General features: G+C 39.4%; 1 protein-coding gene across 5 annotated transcripts in view; it reads right to left on the bottom strand.

Annotated features, from left to right (window-relative positions):
- Astn2 (astrotactin 2) overlaps positions 1 to 21,943 on the bottom strand; it is a 947,200-nt gene that overhangs the window by 142,526 nt on the left and 782,731 nt on the right. For all 5 annotated transcript variants that reach the window (XM_052714946.1, XM_052714945.1, XM_052714947.1 and 2 more), the window contains 2 exons: positions 20,720 to 20,853; positions 19,012 to 19,160 (listed from right to left, as the gene is read on the bottom strand). In XM_052714946.1, the coding sequence (XP_052570906.1) occupies positions 19,012 to 19,160; positions 20,720 to 20,853 (283 nt within the window). The remainder of the gene's footprint in view (positions 1 to 19,011; positions 19,161 to 20,719; positions 20,854 to 21,943) is intronic.

Raw genomic sequence — 21,943 nt, 5'->3', positions numbered from 1 at the left:
GTTTGGCCTTAAAAAAAAGAAGGACGTTGTCAGTTGCAGGAAGATGGATGAGCCTGAAGTACACGAAAGAAGCCAGCCACAGAAGAATAAAAGCTGTATAATTCCAATTACATAAAGTATCTAAAATAACAAAACTCAAAGAGACACAGAATAGGATGGTACTTTCCACCAGCTGGGGTGATGCAGAAATGAAGAATTGTTTTTCAATGGGATATAAACTTTCTGTTCTGCATGATGAGATGGTTTCAGAGATCTGCTACCAAACATAGCACCTACAGCTAGCATTCTGGTATTGCATGCTTTAAAATGTGTTACAAGGATGGATGGCATGATAAGTGTTCTTACACCTACACACTCATGGCCACACAAATGAACAAAAGGAAACCTGTGTGGAGATGGGTATGTAGTCATATTTGTGGTGGTGCCATCCCATGTATATGCACACATTCAACAACAACATGCATATTTAATGCAATTTTATGTATATCAATTATACTCTCAATAAAGTTATTTCTAAAAAGAAAAGAAAATGTAAGACAAGCAGATAAATAAATAAATTAAAATCTAGGTGACATACCAGCAATAATAAAGGGGGCTGTGACATAAAACATAGAGAAGTATCCTTATATCCAGGTATCCCAGAAAGCCTTTCGGTGAGGACGAGAGTGGGATCAGTTCACAATCAATGAAAATCAACAGGACAAGCAAATGGAGTGGGGGAGGTGCAGAATTCTTTTTTAATTGTTTTAATTAGCATACAAAGCAATAGGTTTCATTATGGAATTTCCATACATACTCTGCTCTTCTTTGTCTCCCTCCCCTACTCCTCTCCATCACTGCCCCCACCCTCCTGTTGGTCCCCTTCTCACCCAACAGTCCTCCTTCTACTTCCATGTCACATGTCTTTTATTAGTCACCTTCCCTTTTAAGATCTCTTCTTCCCCTCCCATGGTCCCTTTTCTGGCAACAATGTGAGAAAAAAGAAACCCTTATTAACCACAGGTGGGAGTGTAAACTAGTGAAGCCACTGTAGAAGTCAGTGTAGAGGCTTCTCTGAAAACTAAAAGTAGAACTACCATATGACCCAGCTACACAGCTTCTGGGTAAATACCCAAAGAAAGCTGGAGAATTCTAAACATAGAGAAGTAGATGTGATGTAACAAGCTTGGTGTGTCTGAGGACAGGAGGCAGATAATGTTTTTACCACCCTCACATGCTAAGTTAGTCACTGACTTCCTGAAAGCCAACTCAAGTAAGTAAATGAGTTATTTTATATTGCTCTCTTTTTCCAAATATGAAGAAAATATCACTTGCAATACTTAATAAAGGGATCAATTTTTGTGTCTCGTAGAATATATGGCTTCCATTTGTGTTTGTTTTTAGAAATAGTATAGTTTAACCTGGAAGTAATTCTCCTTAGAACTCAGCCTCCCCCAGTGATGATGATGGTCCAGAAGTCAGGAATACCCAGTTAATGAGGCTCCAGAGATGCCCTCAGTCCCTTTCTTGGGAGGCACAACATCATGATTCAAGTAAAGGGATCATAAATTCAGGAAGTTTATGAACACTAGAATGGGATTGGTAGAGAAATCTAAACTTTGATAGTCCCAGAGGCAGTTGGGATTGAAAGCCCACAGTGGCCTAGGACACAAGTGACACTGGCTATTTGCTGGTCAAAAGTTGCTCATAAGGAAACTGAAGAGAAAATTCCTTGATGTTCAGACTTGGATTCCTAAGTTGTGAAATGAGGGGAATATTGTAACTAGTTTGTCAGTACCTTGTAAACAAAATAGTTTAGGATTCTGGAAGCATGGGATGGAGTAGTCAGCTTCTAAACTTCAGTTTCTGCATTATGAAAACGAAGATAACAACAGCAAAACTCCAACACAGAGTTATTGTGAGGATGAAATTTAACACAGCGTCTTTATTTTGTTCAGTGTACTCATTTACTAGGCTTTTGAGATAGATCAGGTTCTGTCCTAGAAGATGAATAATTTGATAGTGAAGAACTAGAATTAAGCTCACAGATCTGGAAATATATAGTGAGGTATGGCTCATAGCACGTACTCCAAAATGAAAGCAATTTTATGGACACTGTTCTGCCATTATTGAATATAATAACTCAAATTCAATCAAATCAAATTAGTCAAAGTCCAATGCTATGTTATGGCCCAACAACAAGCAGACATAGTACAAGACAAGAGCAAGATCTCAGAAGAGATTCTATGTCCTAGTAGAAGTGAGAGAAACTACAGTGAAGTGCCACATAGCAGAGCAGACTATGTAAATGAACATACTAGATTAGACAATGCTAGAAAATCTGGGGGGAAAAAAAGAGGGGTGTGGAAAACTAAAATTTACATATATTCTCTAAAGTGAGCAGTTGCTACTCAAGTGTCCTGCCTACTCCTGTCATATGGGATTATAAGCCCAAGGCTTCCAGAATCTACAATTTTTCAACAGAATTTTTGAATCCAGACTTCCATATAAAAATCATCCATATTTCCAATGATGTCAACTTATTAAAAATACTTTAATGTATAGGTAGCCACTGGATTTCTATCTCTGATTTAAGGCATATTTTCAAGGAAACTGAAAGCATTGTATATATTTTCAAGGAGTCAAGAAAAGAAAAAAAGCAAGAGATGATTATTGAATGAGATTTCTTGACAGCATCTCACATACATCACATATCATTTAGATGGATGCTTACAGCAGTGGTGAGAAGTACTGGTGTTTGATTCTGAACTTTCTTCTGTTGGGGAAATACTATAGATCCATAGGGTTATGGTGACATGGAAAGACAGAAAACAGTGACTGGACTAGAGGAAGGAAAACCCTGCAAGAAAGTAATGGTAGTTCTAGGTACTTCTATCTAGTGTGGCTTTTATGGGAAAGATAATAAGGTCAGAGTTGAGATAAAATGGAGTAAGACATTGTTTATTTATTTGCTTATATTGCAAATTACTTGGGATCAAGCTGAGGGTAGTGAGCAAGGGCTATATCACTTAGCTATACCTGCAGCTTTAAAAGTCAATTGTAAAGTATCTTAGAGAGGAATTCTCAATTGTTTTCTAGATCCTTCTGTGTAGAATGAGGGATCACAGACATAGCCATTCTCCTATTTTCTCTCATAATCCTTGAGTTATCTCTACTGAGTCACAGCTTCCCCTCCAGGGATGATAAGACAACCAACCAACCAACCAAACAACCAACCAAACAAACAAAAAAACCTGAATCCTCATCTAGAGTCAGGATGAACTCACCCATGCTTTGCTGATACACAGAATGATTTCTCAGAGTGATTCACTTCTTTAAAAACCACTCAATGTCTCTGTTCCCAAGAACCAGGGGCTTCTTGATTCTGACTGGCATCATGCCAGCAGTGAGTGATGGAAATAAATGTAGGCTAAATAGTCAGGAAACATAAGACAAATTCTTAGTCCTATATTTTTATTAGAAGCTTAACCTTCACAAGCTCAATCTTCAATTCTCTTATTTGTGAAAGGGAATATTTTGCATCTACTTGGAAAGATTAATTTATGGATTAAATGAGATCATGGAGTTAAGGGTTTCAATCCATCCTTCATAGAACAGCCACAGTACTAAAGTTTCTAGACTTTACCACACTTTAGCTCTCCATAATCTGATATTTACTTCTCTAATAATTCCACAAATTAAAAATGTATAATCCAGGCACCATTATTCACCACTTAGGCTTTACTTTATCTCATTAGTTCCTTAGGCCTTTTTCAATTCTTAGCATAGGTCAGATATTGTATGAAGAATAGGAGATAGAGGGGTTAAAATAATTAACAGTGGGGATGTTAAAAGTCTAGTGAGGCTGTCTTTTGCCTTATTTACTGTGTCCTTTGCCTTACAGAAGCTTCTCACTTTCAGGAGGTTCCATTTATTAATTGTTGCTTTCAGTGTCTGTGCTACTGGTGTTATATTTAGGAAGTGGTCTCCTGTGCTAATGCATTCTAGGCTACTTCCTAATTTCTCTTCTAAGATCTTCACCAACCCCACATATGACAGAGGGCTGATCTCCAAAATACATAATGAACTCAAGAAACTAGACAGCAAAATACCAAACAATCCAATTGAAAAATGAGTTACCAATCTAAACAGAGAATTTTCAAAAGAAGAATTTCAAATGGCTCAAAGACATTTAAGGAGTTGCTCAACATCCTTAGGCACCAGAGAAATGCAAATCAAAATGACACTGAGATACCATCTTACACCTGTCAGAATGGCTAAGATCAAGAACACTGATGGCAGTTTATGATAGAGAGGATGTGGAGCAAGGGGAACACTCCTCCACTGTTGATGGGAGTGCAAACTTCTACAACCACTCTGCAAATCAGTGTGGCGACTTCTCAGAAAATTGGGAATCAATCTACCTCAAGATCCAGTGATACCACTCTTGGGAATACACCCAAAGGTTGCTCAGTCATACCAGAAGGACACTTGCTCAACTTCATTCATAGCCTCATTATTTGTAACAGCCAGAATCTGGAAACAACCTAGATGCACCTCAACCAAAGAATAGATAAAGAAAATGTGGTACATTTACACAATGGAGTATTACTCAGCTGTGAAAAAACAATGACATCATGAGATCTGCAGGTAAATGGATGGAACTAGAAAATATCATCCCGAGTGAGGTAACCCAGACTCAGAAAGATAAACATGGTATATACTAACTCATAAGTGGATACCAGATGTAAAATAAAGGATAATCAGACTACAACCCACAGTTCTAGAGAAGCTAGGAAACAAGGAGGACCCTAAGAGGGATGCACGATTGCCTTGGGAAGGGCAAACAGAGGATATCTCCATAAGTAATCTGGGGATGGGGGGCAATAGAGGGAAGGGGATGGAGGATGAGAACATGAGTGAATGGGATCATCGATCTGGGGGAAGGATGGAGTGGGAGAGCAATGAAAGCGATATCTTGATAAAGGGAGAGATTATGGGGTAAGGGAGAAACCTGGTGCTAGGGAAATTCCCAGCATCCCTTAAGGATGATCTTAGATTAGACTACTAGCAGTAATGGAGAGAGTGCCTGAACTGACCTACACTGGTAAATACATTGGTGAATATCCTGACTGTCATCATAGAGCCTTCATCCAGTAGCTGATGGAAGCAGATGCAGAGAAACACAACCAAGCACCAGGCCATGCTCCAGGAGTCCAGTCAAAGAGAGGGAAGAGGGATTATATGAGCAAGGTGGGGGGAGGTCAAGATCATGATGGGAAAATCTACAGAGACAACTGAACCAAGCTCATAGGAACTCATAAACTTTAGACCTACAGCTGCGGAACCTGCATGGGATCAGACTAGGCCCTCTGCTTATGGGAGACAGTTGTGTAACTTGGTCTGGTTGAGGAGCCCCTGGAAATAGGATCAGGATCTATCCCTGGTGCAAGAGCTGGCTTTCTGAACCCCATTACCTATGGTGGGACACCTTACTCATCCTTGATACGGGGGGGGGGGGGGAGAGAGGGGCTTGTTCCTGTCTCAACTGAATGCATCAGGCTTTGCTATCCCCCCAGGGAAGGCTTTATCCTTTTGGAGGAGGGGATGGGGGAGGGGTAAGTTGGGGGGAAGGCTGGGGGGGAACCAGGAGGAGGATGAGGGGGGAATCATATGTTGATTGGTTATGCTGTGGAATCTTATGGTTGGTATGTTAAATGAATAAAAAATTAAAAATGAAATAAAATAATAATAAGGAGTCTAGTGAGAAATTCAAAGGTTAATCTTTGACCGCTGTACCAAATCAAAATATATTCAGTACTGGAAAGTGCATTACTATGCCTAGAGGGGAAAAAAAGTACTGAAAGGTCACAAGGTCAAGAAAGGAGTAAGTTTAACGAAATGATTCAGATAAGTGGCACTGAAGCTGAGATCAGAGGGAAAAATCAGCAGTGACAAGAACAAACAGCAGAGAATTAGGTAAGGGCGTTATTAGGACCTTTTAGGATTTGTCACGAAAACTTTCATTCTGTTATAAAGTAATAGAAATATCTAAAAAGGCTTAAGAGAGGGAAAATCTTACTTGTAAATCATATACCTATTTTAATATTTACTGAGGTCCTGGTGTTTCAAGAAGTGTGCTTAGCACTGGCTAAGATCACATGTATACTGTGTAGGGCAATTGTGCCTTTGGAATTAAGAACCGAAAAAGAGAAAAGAGGGGTAATTTGAAGATTAATTAGAAAGTGAATAAAAAGATAACCCATAGTCTCAATTAGGCAGTAGAGATAGATAAAAATAGATTGCTGACATAATGGTGACTGGAGCAAAATAGTTTAATTATGAGCTGAATAATAAATAAGCAAGAGAAAGAAGTCCCTGAGGTTTTAAGACCCTGGCTTTACAACTGTACCAGTTTCCTAAGGCAGTAAATACACTGTAAATACACTCAGAGAGCAGCAAGCTTGCAGGGAGGTGATGTTCAGTTTAAGATATTTGATTTTGAATTGTTTATGGGACAATAAATTGCAGATGTGTGTAGAAGTCGGCTATATATTGGCCAAGGATAAGGCACAGACAATAAGGCAATAACGGATAATGAAAAATGTCGAAAATAATCATATGGTGGAGTTTTGTTCAGCCAAAAGAAAGAATCAATTATGTCAAGCCAAATAACCTCCCCCCCCCCACACACACACAGGATGACAACATGGAACCTGAAAGCAGAAGAAGACTATTTGGGAGGGAGAAACAGGGCTAGAAGAAGGGGAAATATACAGTAATGAAAGGATGAATATGAGCTAAATACATGGTATACATATATGAAAATGTTATGAGATTCATTATTTTGTGCAATAAATATATGGCATATGGCAATAAACAAAAACAAAGAGCAATGACTATACAGACTTTGGCTAGAGATATGGTAAGTATATAAAAGATAGCTCAAATCAAGCAAAGAATTCACAAAACCAAGCCATAGGACCTTGATGATTTACATAGAAGATAATAAGATCCATCAAGGAAGACTGAGGGTAAGTCAAAGATGGGAGTAAGAAAACTAAGGTAGCATATTATCAAAGAACCAGGGAAATAAACTATTTCAGAAGAGAGTCAATCTTATAGAATGTGAAAAACTATCAGATAAATTTATGAAAAATTTAATAATCTTCTAGATATGCCAGGGGAGGTACACCTATGAAATCTCAACAACATGGCTACTTTAACAGACCAGGACAATTTCAGTACCAGTTGACATTCCAGCATGAATGGGAGAAATCTCACATGGCTACACCCCTAGATAAAGATCCATTAACAATTAATAACTTCAAAGAGAGGAAGAATTAGTCTTTCCCTAGTTATCTACTACTAAGTAATTTCTTTATATATATGGATATATATGGGTATGTGTATTTTATAACAAAATAAAGATACATAATATGTACATATATTATGTGTCAATAGTACATAAAGAAAAAGAGGCATTAAATTTGAGAGATAGAGAACAGGGTGGCGTCATGAGAGGAGCTGGAGCCAGGAAGGAAAATGATGCAATATTTTAATTAAAAATAATTTTTTTAAAAACGTTATTGGCCAATGTGGATGAAGGCAACTTCACAATGTCCCACCACTAGATGAAGAACTACAGGCAAATAATTGCTTCTGAAAGAGAGTGAGGATGAAACCCCCTGAAAGGTTATCTTGTCCCATATGGTCAGTCTAAAGCACATGTACACACTAGAAACATACATTGACATAAATGAACTCAGACATAGGAAGGGGGAGGGGTGGAAATTATATATAACATAGTATTCATATATGAAATTATAAAAAGATGCACAAAACTTAAACTAAAATTTTGGATTCAATGACAGGAAGATCAGAAATATTCACAGAGTAAAATGATTCAGTAGCCTCATGGTAAGAAAAGGCAGAATTGACTGGGTTGATGAATTAGTAGAAATTGAAGATAAATAGAGTCAGTTACCACAAAATATGACATTAAGTGTGAGTCTAAGAGGAAGAGGAAATGGATTTTATTTGGTGGAATGTGGAGTATTCTTTCTTTGTTTTAATATAGATGGCTTATAAGTACCTTTACATGCCGGTGAAAATATTATGTTAAAAATTGAAAGGAAATATAGGCTATAGGGAGAAAAATAAATATGTCAGCTAAGAATCTAAGAAGATATAAGGAAGCCATTAGAAGAATAATTAAACTGAAAGGGTGCCATCTATATTACATGAAGAAAGAGAAAGAAGAGCATACACCACAGTGTCTATAAATTTAAATTGTTATGGAGGTAAGTGATTGAAGGGTGACTGTCATACACTTCAGGGTAATAAAGTAAGTGAAATTCCACAGGAGAAATGTGGAAAACTGACCAGGAGCACAGAGCAGTTAGCTGACATTGGTGAGTAATGATAGATAGATAAGCACCCAGTCCCAGACTCAGCTTTGCACAAGCTCTTTGACTATCAGGGAGGAAGGACACCTACAATGCAGTCAAAGGTAGAATGATGAGAGAAAGCAGGTGCTTGTTGAGAAGAGTAGTTAAAACATAAGCCGTGGACCTTACCATGGTTAGGGAAATGACTTTTAAAAGTTGGAACTAATATATGGACAAAATAATTATATGACAAGTGCTGATGAGTCAACGGGCAGCATGATAGGAGTGGGAGAACTACAAAAAAAACTAAAAAATTACTATGGTCAAAGAGTTGGGTGTGGAAACTAATGATTTTGATGGAACAATATCCTGTGGGGACAGAGACTTCAGTGTGACTTAGGAGAGGTTGGCTGAGAAAGAATAAATGAAAGTTCACTGCAGAAGAATGGGTCAAGAACTTGGTTGTTTAAAAAAGGTCATCTGCAAGTACCATAAATTCATCTCTTAGAATGACATGAACATGAAAGTTCCAAACCAAGACCTTAAGTATTTTAGAACAAATTTTAGTTGAAGCAGGAAAACAGAGTTGGGAATCTGCATGTCTTTCCCTTTGAGAGGATATCTGAACATATAAGACATAAGAGAAGATTAATTTAGCCTTGAAAAAGCCTTTTGTATGAAAGATGGGTGTCCTCCAGGCATTATTCATACTTGTTATGGAAGGATATATTGGTGAGGACACAGAGAAATATAGGTTTTATTCTCTTGTTCTCTGCAATGGGCAGATGGCATTAAGGACAAGAATGGCAACAGATGGCACTATGAAGGAAGACCTGAAAAAACCGTGGGTGATCCCCATGGGGGCTGGAAATCTTGAGTACAGTGACTTGATTCTGATGACTAATTACTGGAGCAAGAATCTCAATTGTCTCACTTTCTCTGGGTACCTTTTACAAGTTCCACTGCATTGAGTTTGAAACCCCTTTTCTGTATCTTATACCATATGAGCTATCTCATCATCCATCTTGCAATTACAGACATTTCTCACAAAATTATTTCTTTCTCTTAGTAGACAAAAAGTTCACTGGGGAGAGGAATCACTCTTTATTGCCCCCATGTTCTTTTCTATTGGAGTACCTGTACTAGAAAAAGTTCTATCATGTTAATGGATGAATAAGTAGCTTTTTGAGACTTGTAAAGAAGTGTGATAAGAAGGTAGACTTGGTAGCATAGGGAAATGGACAGAATTAATAATCTCTAAGATATAAATACCTTTTCTTTTGGGAGGCTCTTGGCTTTAGAAATGTCTCATTCAAAAAGCAGATGGAGTGACAGAAACATTACTGAGGCCCTAATATTAGTTCCAGATGTTTGTAGTCATGTCATTTTGTACCTCACCCTGCAGAACATATTTTACTTGCCACCCTCACCACGCCTACCCCTGTTCCATTTTAGTTGAAGGGGTGGAGTTCTGACTCTAGGGACATTGTTTCCCTCAAGCTAGTTCAGGGCAAGCAGATGCCAATCTGCTGATAGCCCCTTTAGATTCCTCAACAAGAATAGCTGAGGCATAACCCATATGGTTTGAGGAGCTCTAGGTTGTTTCCAGAGAATGTCATAAATACCTTCAGTGTATCTGCCACACAACACCACTCTGCCACTGGAGTAGCATTTTCCTAAATGCTCTTCTCGCTTCAAAAAGTCTTTACTCTAAGATCCAAGATGGGTTGTTGAGTGTATACTGAGGAAAAGTGTAGAGGACAGAGTCTTCTCAATTGAAGAGGAGGCTTAATGGCATGAGGGAGTGAAGATGTAGGAAGGGCTGAGAGTAGAAAGAATGACTTCTCACAGTTTAAAACTTCTTCTTGACCCAAATATGAGTCTAGATGAACATGCATATTGGAGCCAACTTGGAGAAACAAAGAAAGAAAGAAACATAGAGACTTGAAGAGAAGAGGCAGATATCATGAGAGACACACAACAAAAAAGAAGGGAAAGGAGAAACAAAGAAAGGAAAGGAAAGGATGGAGAAAGGGAGATTCAGAAGACTTGAGAGTTGGCAAGAGATAAACATAATGCCTGCTACCAATCTGCTCGGGAGAGGCCCATCAGACTCCCAGATGCCAGGACAGAAAGTGGGCACCGACCAGCTCCAGATGTTGCTGCCTCTTTTGAGGAGGGGAGGGGGCAGAGAGAAAGGGCCTGCTGCCTCTTCAAGAGCCAATATTCAGCTGGCCTTCCAGCCCTGAGCTAAATGAGCTGAAGCTTGAAATTCAATGGGGAAAGACAGAAGCCTCTATTATTTTTTTATGATAAAAAAAATCCATCAAATGAGCAGCAGATACCTGAAGAAAATATGTGGTAGGGATATTGCCATACTGAAAAGTGGAAGACTATAATTGAGAATGAACCTGTTCCCTTCTAGTCTCACTTTCTTAATCCTTATACTGAGGAGGACTCCATGCTTAAGGTCATTCTACCCCAAATTCATGGGATTCTCAGCAGCTGATAAACACATGACAAAGAAGTAACAATCCTGATGGGACCTGCCACTTAAAGATCAGGAACCACCCCACCACCACCACCACCACCACCAATGACTAGATGGTGGGTAGTTTCAACTCCGCCCAGCTATACAAATATCTCTTATTTGCATCTGCCTCCAGGATTTTCCTCAGTTACAGAAAACTATACAGATACAACATGGGCGCTTGGACTCTGGGTAGAGGTGGTCAAGGAAAGAAACCCAAACCCTAGGTCTGGCTGTGGGTCTACCACTGACTCCTGATGTGCATGATCCCCCCCCCGCCCCCCACATCCCCAAGTCCCTCTCCTCTGAGTCTGTAGGTCAAAGAGGAGCCTTGGACTCATTAAGTTGGCTTGTGCTTCAGCTCCACTTCTCACTCCCCCACTCCACACATGTCTACCCTGCATGAGAGGCTGAAGCTCATGCCAGTTGCTCTGATGAGGCCGCATGGGAGAACCAGACGTCTGTTTTTAATACTGATGACAGATTAGCGTGCGGGGAATTTAGCCACCCCACAAAACAAGCCCCGTTTCTGCTCAAAAGAACTGGAACAGGAGGCTTATGCTTGGCGTTCTTAACAGACTCCTGGGACTCACAGAGAAATGCCTTGTCTGAAGGAAACAAAGGGGGCACCAAACCTGGGACGGGGGCAGGAGCAGGGGTAGGGGACAGAAGAAAGGGAGAGCGTTTCAATGGCTCGCAGGAGTGTGCCGCAGATGGCAACCATAAACAGTATGTGTTTGCATGAGCACACAGGAGCAAAAGAGAGAAAGATTTGTGTATGCTCCTATGTCTGCATGTGCTTCTGAATAAATAATTGCAGCACTGAACTTGGATGCTGTAAAAACCCAAAGATCAAAGGCTAGTGCCCAGGGTTCCCTATTCTGGCAGCACCTGACCAACTATGCTGAATTCTCTTTCCGAAACAAGTCTTAACTATATTTTCTTTGTTTTTTCTCTTCACATTTCTCTTCCCCTCCCTTCCCCGTCCTGATTTCTCTCCCTGCTCTAATCATGGAAATAAGAAAGAAGAAACTAATCTTTAAGTATCTACTATGCCCCCAAGAACTGTTTTATAGTTGAGCTTCAAAATAGCCTACCCATTCCCTAGATGAGGAAACTGAGACCTAGCAAACACATTGACACATACTAGATCTCTCAGGGAGAAGAAGCTAAAATTGTAGCCCAAAGCCATCTTTTCCAAATTCCTATTCCTTCATTGGATTTATGTTCTTCAGTGTAAAATTCATGCAATTAAGCTGACGGATTCAAATTCGGGCCAAGTTAATCTTTCGGAGGTATTACGGTTCAGATTTGAAGTGCCACCAACTAAAGTGGTGGTCCTTAACCTCCCTAATGCTGCAACCCTTTAACACAGATCCTCGTGTTGTGGTGACCCCCAACCATAAAATTATTTTCTTTGGTACTTCATAACTGTAATTTTTCTACTGTCATGATTTTAATATAAAGACCTGTGTTTTCCAATGGTCTTAGGCAACCATTGTGAAAGGCTCAATCAACCCCCAAAAGGGATCATGACCACAGGTTAAAAACAGCTGAACTAAAGGCTTCTGTGTTAAAGACAAGGTCCTCAGCTACTGGATCCAGTCATGGACCCTGGGAGTTCTGCCTTAATACATATATTAATTCACTGATATATCATCATCTGAGGAATTATTAGAAGGTGGTGGAATCTAGGTGAGGATGGTTGGAGAAGGCAGGTCACAGGAGTTGTGTCCTTGAAAACTCTTGTCCTTATTTCCTCATCACTCCCCCCACACTTCCTTCCCCACTCTCTCTTTCCTGGATACCATAAGGTAAGCAAACTCCTCTCATGCACACTTCTCCTGCTTCACCCCAGTCAGGCCCAAGGAAGTGGAGCCATCTGACGAAACTGAAACCTCTGAAATTGTGAGACAAAATAAATCTTTCTTCCTCTCAAGTTCTGTTTTTTCTTTTCTTTTCAGTCTTTTTTTCTGGGTTTTTTTTTTCATAGCAGCATAATAACTAACACATGGCTGTCAAGAGGTGAGCTTATGTCATGAGGCTGCAAGTGCTTTTACCTGCTGAGCCAAAGAAACTGCTCCATGGGGCTAGAGAGCTGGATCCATGGTAGAGGTGCTCACTGACCAAGCATGATGCCCCCAGTTAAGATTATCAACATCCATGTAACGACAGTGTGAAAAAAGAAGGTTCCTAATGGCTTGTTGGCCAGCCCCTCTACCTGAAATACTGAGTTCCAGGTTCAGTGAGAGACACTGCCACAAAAAATAAAGTGGAGACACATTTGAAGATGATGTCATGGTGTCAGCCTCTGATTTTACCACAAGAATAACTGTGTGCGTGCACACACATACACACACACACACACACACACACACACACACAACTGCTCAATAGCTTAACTGTCTCCTAAAATAGAATTCAAATTATTATTAGGAATTTGAGCACATCCAGTAACTAACAGGGTAAAAATCACGGTGCTTGGCGCCCGATAAAAAAATTGCCAAGTATGAGGTCAACAAGATGGGTCAGAGTGTACAAGTACTTGCCACACAAATACAATGATCTGACTTTTATTCCCAGAACCCACAATGGAAGGAAAGAACTGCCTCCCAAAAGTGTTTTCTGATCTCCATATTATGAACACATGAATACTGTGCGCACACACACACACACACACACACACACACACACACACACAGAGGAAAAAAATCAAGTACACAAATGGGAGCAAGAAAAATGAAATCTGTAATGAAGTACAAAAATGAATCAGTAATCCAACCCAGAACTGATACAGATGTTAGAATTAGCAAAAAGGAAATTTAAAATTAAATTCCATGTGAAAAATATTGTGCTGGTAATATGGCTCAGTGGGTAAAGGCACTTTCCACCAAGCCTGATGACCTTAGTTTGATGCCCAGAACTCACATGGTGAAAGGAGATAACTAACTACAACGAATTGTCCTCTGACCTCCATATATATACTCCCAAATAGTATGCACATACCCCCAAATAAATAATCAAGTGTAAAACCATTAAACAATAGTCCATTCAGGGAAAAACATGCTTAAAACATCATCTAAGAAGGATGAGCAAAATGACCAAAGTTTCAAGGCCAGGTATGACTTCATAGGGAGTGTCTGTCTCAACAAAATAAAATAAGCCAACAAGAAAGATAGTGAATATATCCAGACATAACTTTCAAAAAATAAAATGGCAACTAAGACAAAAATTCACTAGATAAAATTAAAAACAGATTATATTTTAGAGGAGGTACTAGAGGCAATATGAGAAATTATTCAAATGAAGCATGGAAAGAAAAATAAAAAAATAATAAAGCCAACATCACTGATGAGTAATACCTTCAAGTGGCTACATACACATGTAATTGAAGTTACTGAAGAAGAAAAATGAGGAGAGAAGAAACCTATTTGACAAAATAATGGCCAAAGTGTTTCCCCAAAGTGATGAAATTATAAACCCACAGATCTAGGAAAGGTCAATAAATGCCAGACAGGAGAAATACTGAAATTGTTCAAAATGAGTAATAAAGAGAATTTTAGTGGCTGCCAGAGAAAATTATTGTGCATATACAGAGAAACCGGGCTAAGAGTTATGATTTAGTTCTCACATGGAATAAGGCAAAGAAGAAGAGAAATGGATAGCATCTTTCAATTAGGGAAAAACAAATTGGTCAATACTGAAGTCCATATCCAGCCGTGTTATATTCTAGAGCTAAACCAGAAAGGGTGCCTCACTGACTGATGTGAACTGTATGAAATGGTAAAAAGTGTTCAACATCTTCAGCAGTTATAGAAATGAATATTAAAGATACTTTGAGATTTCATCATAGAATGACTAGGATCAAGAAAACAACTGACAACAAATGCTGAGAAGAATTTGGGGGAAGGGGGTCCCTCATTCACTGTCAATGGGATTTCAAACTAGTCCATGGAGTTGTAAACTCATCCAGCCACCCTGGAAATCAGTGTGGAGAATTCTTACAAAGCTAAAAGTAGGTTTATTACATGACCCAACTCTACAACTCCTTGGCATGTGACCAAAGGACAACAGAATCCCACTCCACAGATAATTTGTTCAGCCCTTTTCATTGCAGCTCCATTGACAATAGACAAGAAATGGAAACAACCACTGTGTCCTTCAACAGATGAACGGATAATGAAAATGTGCTACATATACACAATTCAATATAGTTCAGCTACAAAAACAAATGAAATCGGGAAACTTGCAGGTAAAACAATGGAATTACACCATATTATACCAAGAGAGGTAACCTAGGCCTTGAGAGACAATGTTCTCTCTTATTTCTGGATACTAATTCAGAATCTTTATATGTATGCATAGAACATGGAGGAACTACAGAAAGCAGGAAAGTAAAATGGGAACCGTGGGAGGGTATTTCAGAGAAATGATAACCTGGCACAGGCGCTATGAAGGAGAAAAGTGGGAAAAACAAGGTGTGGGATTTATCTGAGTAAGTGGCAGGGAGGGCCAGACTGAGGTTAAGGGAAGAAGGAGAGGTAAATAACACTAAGGTGAGGTTAAAATGCCAAAAGGAAACAAATTATTTCATGTTCACTTAAATATAAATATAATATACAAGTATATATATAAAATACAAGCATATATGAAATTATTTAAAAGAAGTTACACTACTTTGGATGATAATGCTTTTCCCCAAGGCCACAGACTATTTAGCATCATTCTAGTACCAGGCATGCCTGCCTTTGTGTAGATGCTCAGAGAAGTCTAAGGGACTCCCGAAACATTAGAGGTTATTGCCAGTGTCCTTGGTTGCCCCCCAGAACTTGATGGTATGACCCTACTGGTGAAAACATTGCACACTTCAGACACAGGACGTGGAGGACTCGAGCTTGAACTGACCTGGAAGCTTCCTCTCTGAAGATGAGCTCTTGTAGTATCCAAAGGTGTTAGGCAATGTTCCAAGGGGAAAAGGAATTAAATTCCTACCCAAATGTAAAGGTTGTAAACCATACCAATCAGTACAGCAAAATAGATCCAAGAGTGCAATAATGGGATCTATATCTCAGGAATAACCAACAGTCATCTAATTGGACTTAAGGCCCATTCAATAGGAGGGAACACACACCCAATACTGCAAATCTAGCCAACTGCCTATGCTTGGTGAAGTCATGTACCCTAGAGGTAAGCCTACTACTGCCACTTTCATAAGCCAGTATAATTCTCTGCATTTTAAATACTTTTCCTTGTAGCCACAGCTAAATGTAACTGTCTGCATGCCTCAAAGAAGCTTCTTTTTCCCCCCAGCAGATGGAGACCATCACAGAAATCCATTGGTAGTAAAAATTCAGAGAACAACTGACTAAGGGTTCTCAGCTACAAATGATATATCTATAGTACTCTCCCTACACCTAAGGTTCATGGAACATCATAAAAGAGAAGGTGAAAAGATTATAAGAGTCAGAGGACCATGATACTCAGTATAAAATAATGATGTCCTATAAACGACAGGGAGCTACACGAATGAAATCTTAACAAAATTGTCTCCTAAACAATGGCAACACCATTTGATGTTCCTATGTGGATGGAGGAAATCTCTGTCCACATAGCCAACAGCTATAACTACAGCCAATTAAAGGCTGCTAAGCTACCTGATAGGATATCTAATATCAAGTATGAATCCCTAAATGCATATGCATACAAATATAGTAGTTGGAATCAGTAGGTTGTGTGTGTGTGTGTGTGTGTGTGTGTGTGTGTGTGTGTGTGTGTGAGAGAGAGAGAGAGAGAGAGAGAGAGAGAGAGAGAGAGAGAGAGATTGAGAATAATAATTAAAGAATAAGAAGTCATAGTCATAAAGTTAAGAGGGAGTGGGGATGACAGCAGAAATCAGAAGGGATAGAGTATAAAGTAGAAATGATGTAAACACAGTACTCATGTATGAAATTCTCAAAAACTACTAATAAAATAGTTATTAAGATGTAAAGAAAGATGCTATAACTTAAGACAAGACCCAAAACAATGGAAGAGTCTCATTTAGTAAATCAACAAAGAAGATACTCTGAGACCATAAAAACTATTTAAAAGAAGATAGACAAGAAGAGGTAAAACCTAAAATAATCAGTAAGATTCAAGAAAACAATTAACAAGATGATAAACTAAAACCTAGCCATACCCATTTCATATTAAATGTAAATGGTCTGAACAACCAAGTTTGGCACGCATAAAGTAAAAGCTGATAGCACATTGGGACAAAGCATATGAAAAGATACATGTACTTCAAATTCCATTAGGAACCCAGATACAAAGTTCCTAAGCACATCCAGTAGACAACTTATAAAAATAAAAATATTAAGCCGGGCGGTGGTGGCGCACGCCTTTAATCCCAGCACTCGGGAGGCAGAGCCAGGCGGATCTCTGTGAGTTCGAGGCCAGCCTGGGCTACCAAGTGAGTCCCAGGAAAGGCGCAAAGCTACACAGAGAAACCCTGTCTCGAAAAACCAAAAAAAAAAAAAAAAAAATAAAAATATTAAGTTCCAGCCAATGAGTTTTCTTCTGTCATCTATAACCCAAGTCTCACTATATATATCATATTCTGCCTTGCTTGAAATCAAAGCAAAAGTAGCTCAGAAAGGAAAGTTGGGGAGACAAAAAAAAAACCCTCAGGGAGAAGGAACAAAACAAAAATGAAACAATTCAGTGTTTACTTTTATCTATTCATCCCACAAATATTGAATGTTATTCTTTATGGTAGATGTTGAGAACTCTTATTGATTTAAGAAATTTAAATCATTCCTGTGGTGAAGTATTGCTTGGAATAAAGCTTGCCTGAAGATCAGAGGACAGAGCAAGCCACATAGTTAGCCATAGAGGTCAGGCAGTGGCACACACCTTTAATCCTAGCACTTGGAATGCAGAGGCATATATCCATCTGGATTTTTTGAGTTCAAGGCCACACTGGGATACATGAGATTAATCCAGTCTAAAAGAGAAACAGAGCTAGGCAGTGGTGACACACACCTTTAATTCCAGCACTTGGGATCACACACCTTTAATCCCAGCACTAGGAAGGTTGGGACAGGAAGTGATATGGCTGGGCAGAGAAAGGAATCTAAGGTGGGAGGAGACAGGAACTCTGGCTCTTTCAGGCTGAGGAGTTGGTGAGGTAAGAGGTGGTGGCTGTGGCTTGCTCTGCTTCTCTGATCTTTCAGCTTTCACCCTGATATCTGGTTCTGGATTTTTATTATAAGACAATTCAGGATTCATGCAACACATTCCTTCTTCTTATGTTTTGTTTTTAATGTAACTGAATAAGCAAGAATTTACACTTTTTAAGATTATAATCTTTCAATTGTGTCTTTGTTCTATGGTCTTGTGGAGATGTCACCAGATGGATATCCTTGGGTTGGCCTCAGTTTCATGGTCTGTGAGACAAGCACAGCAATCCCTTTAAACTTGGAGCAGTTCAGGGAGATGCTGAATAGTGTAGGCAGGTTAGTGTGTAGCACAGAAAACAAATGCTCAATCAATTTCTGACTGGAAAAGAATAATGACAGCCTGGAAGTCTCAACAGAGTGTAGAGCATGGATTCATAGTACAGTTCAAATCTTCTTTGTAATGTCAGGACTATAGGAGAATGCAGAGTTAATGTTCTCAGTGACAGCCAAATGGAGCTTTCTTAAAATCCACATTCCTCAAAGCTCCTGCATGCTTGCATCATTTCTAGCTCTCTTTTACCCTAACACCAGTTCAAAAAGACTACTCCCATTACATCTCACCAGGACAGGCAATTGCTTGAATATTCTCAGTCCCAGGCTAGTATAGTTATATACAAATGCTTTCAAACCCAAAATGTGTAGGCTTTCTCATATGTAGAAAGGTCAAGTCCCCTTCACATATCTTTAAATCACACAAGACAGTGACTGTCCAAGTCAGAGGAACTCTTTGTATCTGTAACTTGTTGCTGTTGTTTACTCAAAATCACACCAAAACTTCTCAGTGCCTTCTCAAGACAGGTGACACCAAGTCCACAAAGACATTAGCGAATCTGGTTACATCCTCTGTCATACTATTCCCCCACCCCCACCCCACAAAGAGAGAAGTACTTACCCGTGTACAGGTCAGTGTCTGTGTATTCATCCACTTTCTTGTGCTGCAGTATATAGTCAGAGACTTTGGTTCCAATGGCTGGCTGAACATCTATCCATTCTAGGGAAACTACAGTGCTGGAAGGCTCCACTGTTGGAGAAAGTCGTAACCTAATGGGGGTGAGGTGACAAAAAGATTGCTCATTTGCCATTTTGTGTAATCCGGGTCCCTAAACACTTGCAAAAGCTTCATCCAAGGTTCAAATCATGATTCCGTCTGTACCACAACTTTGCATGGCCTTAAATAAACTACTTCAGTTTTCAAGGCTTCTGTTTCTTCATCCACAAATCAGAGATAAAAAAAGCTTCTTTTAAAAGCAATACAGTATTCCATAAATTAGTCTATGCTCACAGTATGTGTTCAATGAAAACTGGTTAGTGTTTGATTTATTTAAATTACATTTTCAATGGTGTTTCATTTTACAGAAATAAATCAGCAAGGACTAAGCACAGATGCTTTCATTCTTCCTGCCAGTCCCTTTAGTTCCTGAATGCATCAGTCAACTTTTAATATTCTCAAGTCTCTTCAATTGGTACTTAATACTCTCTCAATAAGAGAGAGGGGCTCTGGAATAAATACTTCTGCAAAGCAAGAAGAAAGAGAATTGTTGAACATTGTTACTGGACTGGTCTTTGGAGACGATGGTTTGCCATTCCCTCATTTCACTAAGTAGGGAAAGTAAGATCCCCAAAGGGAAACAGTTTGCACAAAGTCATATGACAAGACACAGACAAGATCATCATGGTAACCTTGCCTACTCTAGGTCTAGATTCTTTCTTTATACCCGCTATGCTATATTACCTTTACAAGGACAATCTTATGGATTCTCTCTTCCTACACAGGTGTTTTATGGGACTCTGGCTGCCAATACTGGCTCCTGACTATTCCTTCTCACACCACCTCTTCTTAACACACTTCTCCAAAAAAGATGACCTTTTTTTGCTTCCTCTAATAAATTTCTGGTGTCAGGAGCTTCTAATAGGCTGTTCCATCTGCCTAAAAATTCTTAGCACTTGTTTCCTAGCTCACTGTTCGTTGTAATTCAGGTCCTTTCAAAGATATTTTCTTTATTAACCCTTGCTTCTACCTAAAACATTCCCATGTGTCTCCTCATGACCATCTTTGCTTTTCTTTAGTTTTTTCTTTTAGTTTTAATTTAACATGAAACCATGTCTTACTTACTTTTAGCAATCTATCTCTCCTACCTCATTATCAGCTTCCTACATCTGTGTGGCTTGTCTCTATCCTGATCATTGATATTTTCTAACCCAGTGACTGACACACAGAAGCTGGCTGGAATTATTGTCAGAGAACTGAATAAAATAAAGTAGATTCTATAGTTTCTTCATCTCAGTAGCTGCAGTAGTCAAAGTAGGCATTGGCAAAGCAAGTTGGTTGCCCATGAGAACAGTGCTTAGTGGGTAAGCACAGGAAGAAGAAATGGATCACAAGACATCATTTTAAAACACTATACACTGCAAAGTGTGTATGCCCCAATTTCTGTTTCCAAGAATTTCGTCTTTCCCAAAGGAGAAGAGAAGCACCAGAGATTTTAATGATCTGGGTAGGCAACCTGAGAACACAACAAAATCATAGTTTTGTCTGATAATACAAGAGTGTGAGTCAATGAAAAGGGGTAGGCAAAGGAAGAGGGGCCGTACATACTTACACCGGCTGTGGAAGTGGGCTACAACTGGGAAGCCCACTGGCATCAAAGGCACTGAGGTCACACCTGCACCAGTCATCAATCACGTCTCCTTTCCCAGAACACCAGTAGGAACTCATCAGTGCACTCTTGAAGGCCTGAAAGAGAGAGCGCAGAAGGGACGACGATGATAGGGACTGGCAATAAAGGTGTATTGATGGTCACAAAGTTACGCCACCACAGTTGTAGCAACCTTCCTGCTTACACATTTGTGGCCTTATCATCCAGGTTCTCCCATCCCCAGATATTCAAGCGTCCAGAATTATCACTGAGACCTAATGCTAACAGCATGTTGGGAACTTCTCTTGACCCTGGCACTCTACCTACTAACATAGATCCTCTTCACAATAATCCCACATGATGAATATTACTGTTATTTCTCATTTTATAGATGGAAAACTGAAGCACAAAGAAAGTAACTAAGGTTCACAGGTAGGAAGTAACAGAGCTTGGATTGAATCCCTGGCTCCAGTCTATGGATACTATCTTAAAGAAACCCAGTCTCATCTGCTTCCTGGTCCCAGAGCCTGTCCTACTAGAGATACTACATCTGATTATCTCACTGCTCTACTTAAAAATATGAAGCTTCCCACAGTCTTCAGGATTAAATCTAAACTCCATATTTAAGTTCCTGACCTCCTCTCTAGACTCCTCGTACACAAGTCTTAGGACCTTCAGTATACATTATTATCTACTTTCATGGAAGCACTAATAATTGCCCCCAGTAGTCAATTCCTGTCTATTAAATCAGGAGGCAACAAACTGTCTCTGCATAGGGCCATGAAGTAAGCATTTATAACATTGTGGTCAGGTGGTTTCTGTTATAATTACTTAATACTGCCTTTGCACTATGCTAACAATGTCAAAAATAAGTGAATAGTATGTTATAAAAAAGGATTTAATTGGCAATGTTAGTCAGTGGGGTAAATTGGGTTTGATGGTCTTTGCTAATCTTGTTTTAAATGATGGTTGCTGTGGGATGTTCTGTATGGCAAATGTGTTGCTCTGATTGGTTAGTAAAAAAAACACTGATTGGCCAGTAGTCAGGCAGGAGGAAGTATAGGCAGGACAAGGAGGAGAATAATTCTGGGAAGTGGAAGGCTGAGAGAGAGACACTGCCAGCCGCCGCCATGACTAGCAGCATGTGAAGATGCCGGTAAGCCACGAGCCATGTAGCAAGGTATAGAT

The sequence above is a fragment of the Peromyscus californicus genome, unplaced genomic scaffold (assembly GCF_007827085.1).
Source record: "Peromyscus californicus insignis strain IS unplaced genomic scaffold, ASM782708v3 Scaffold_5__1_contigs__length_169319896, whole genome shotgun sequence".
Classification (NCBI taxonomy): domain Eukaryota; kingdom Metazoa; phylum Chordata; class Mammalia; order Rodentia; family Cricetidae; genus Peromyscus; species Peromyscus californicus.
The sequence above is the reverse complement of the archived record's forward strand: the minus strand, read 5'-3'. Positions and strand labels throughout refer to the sequence as shown.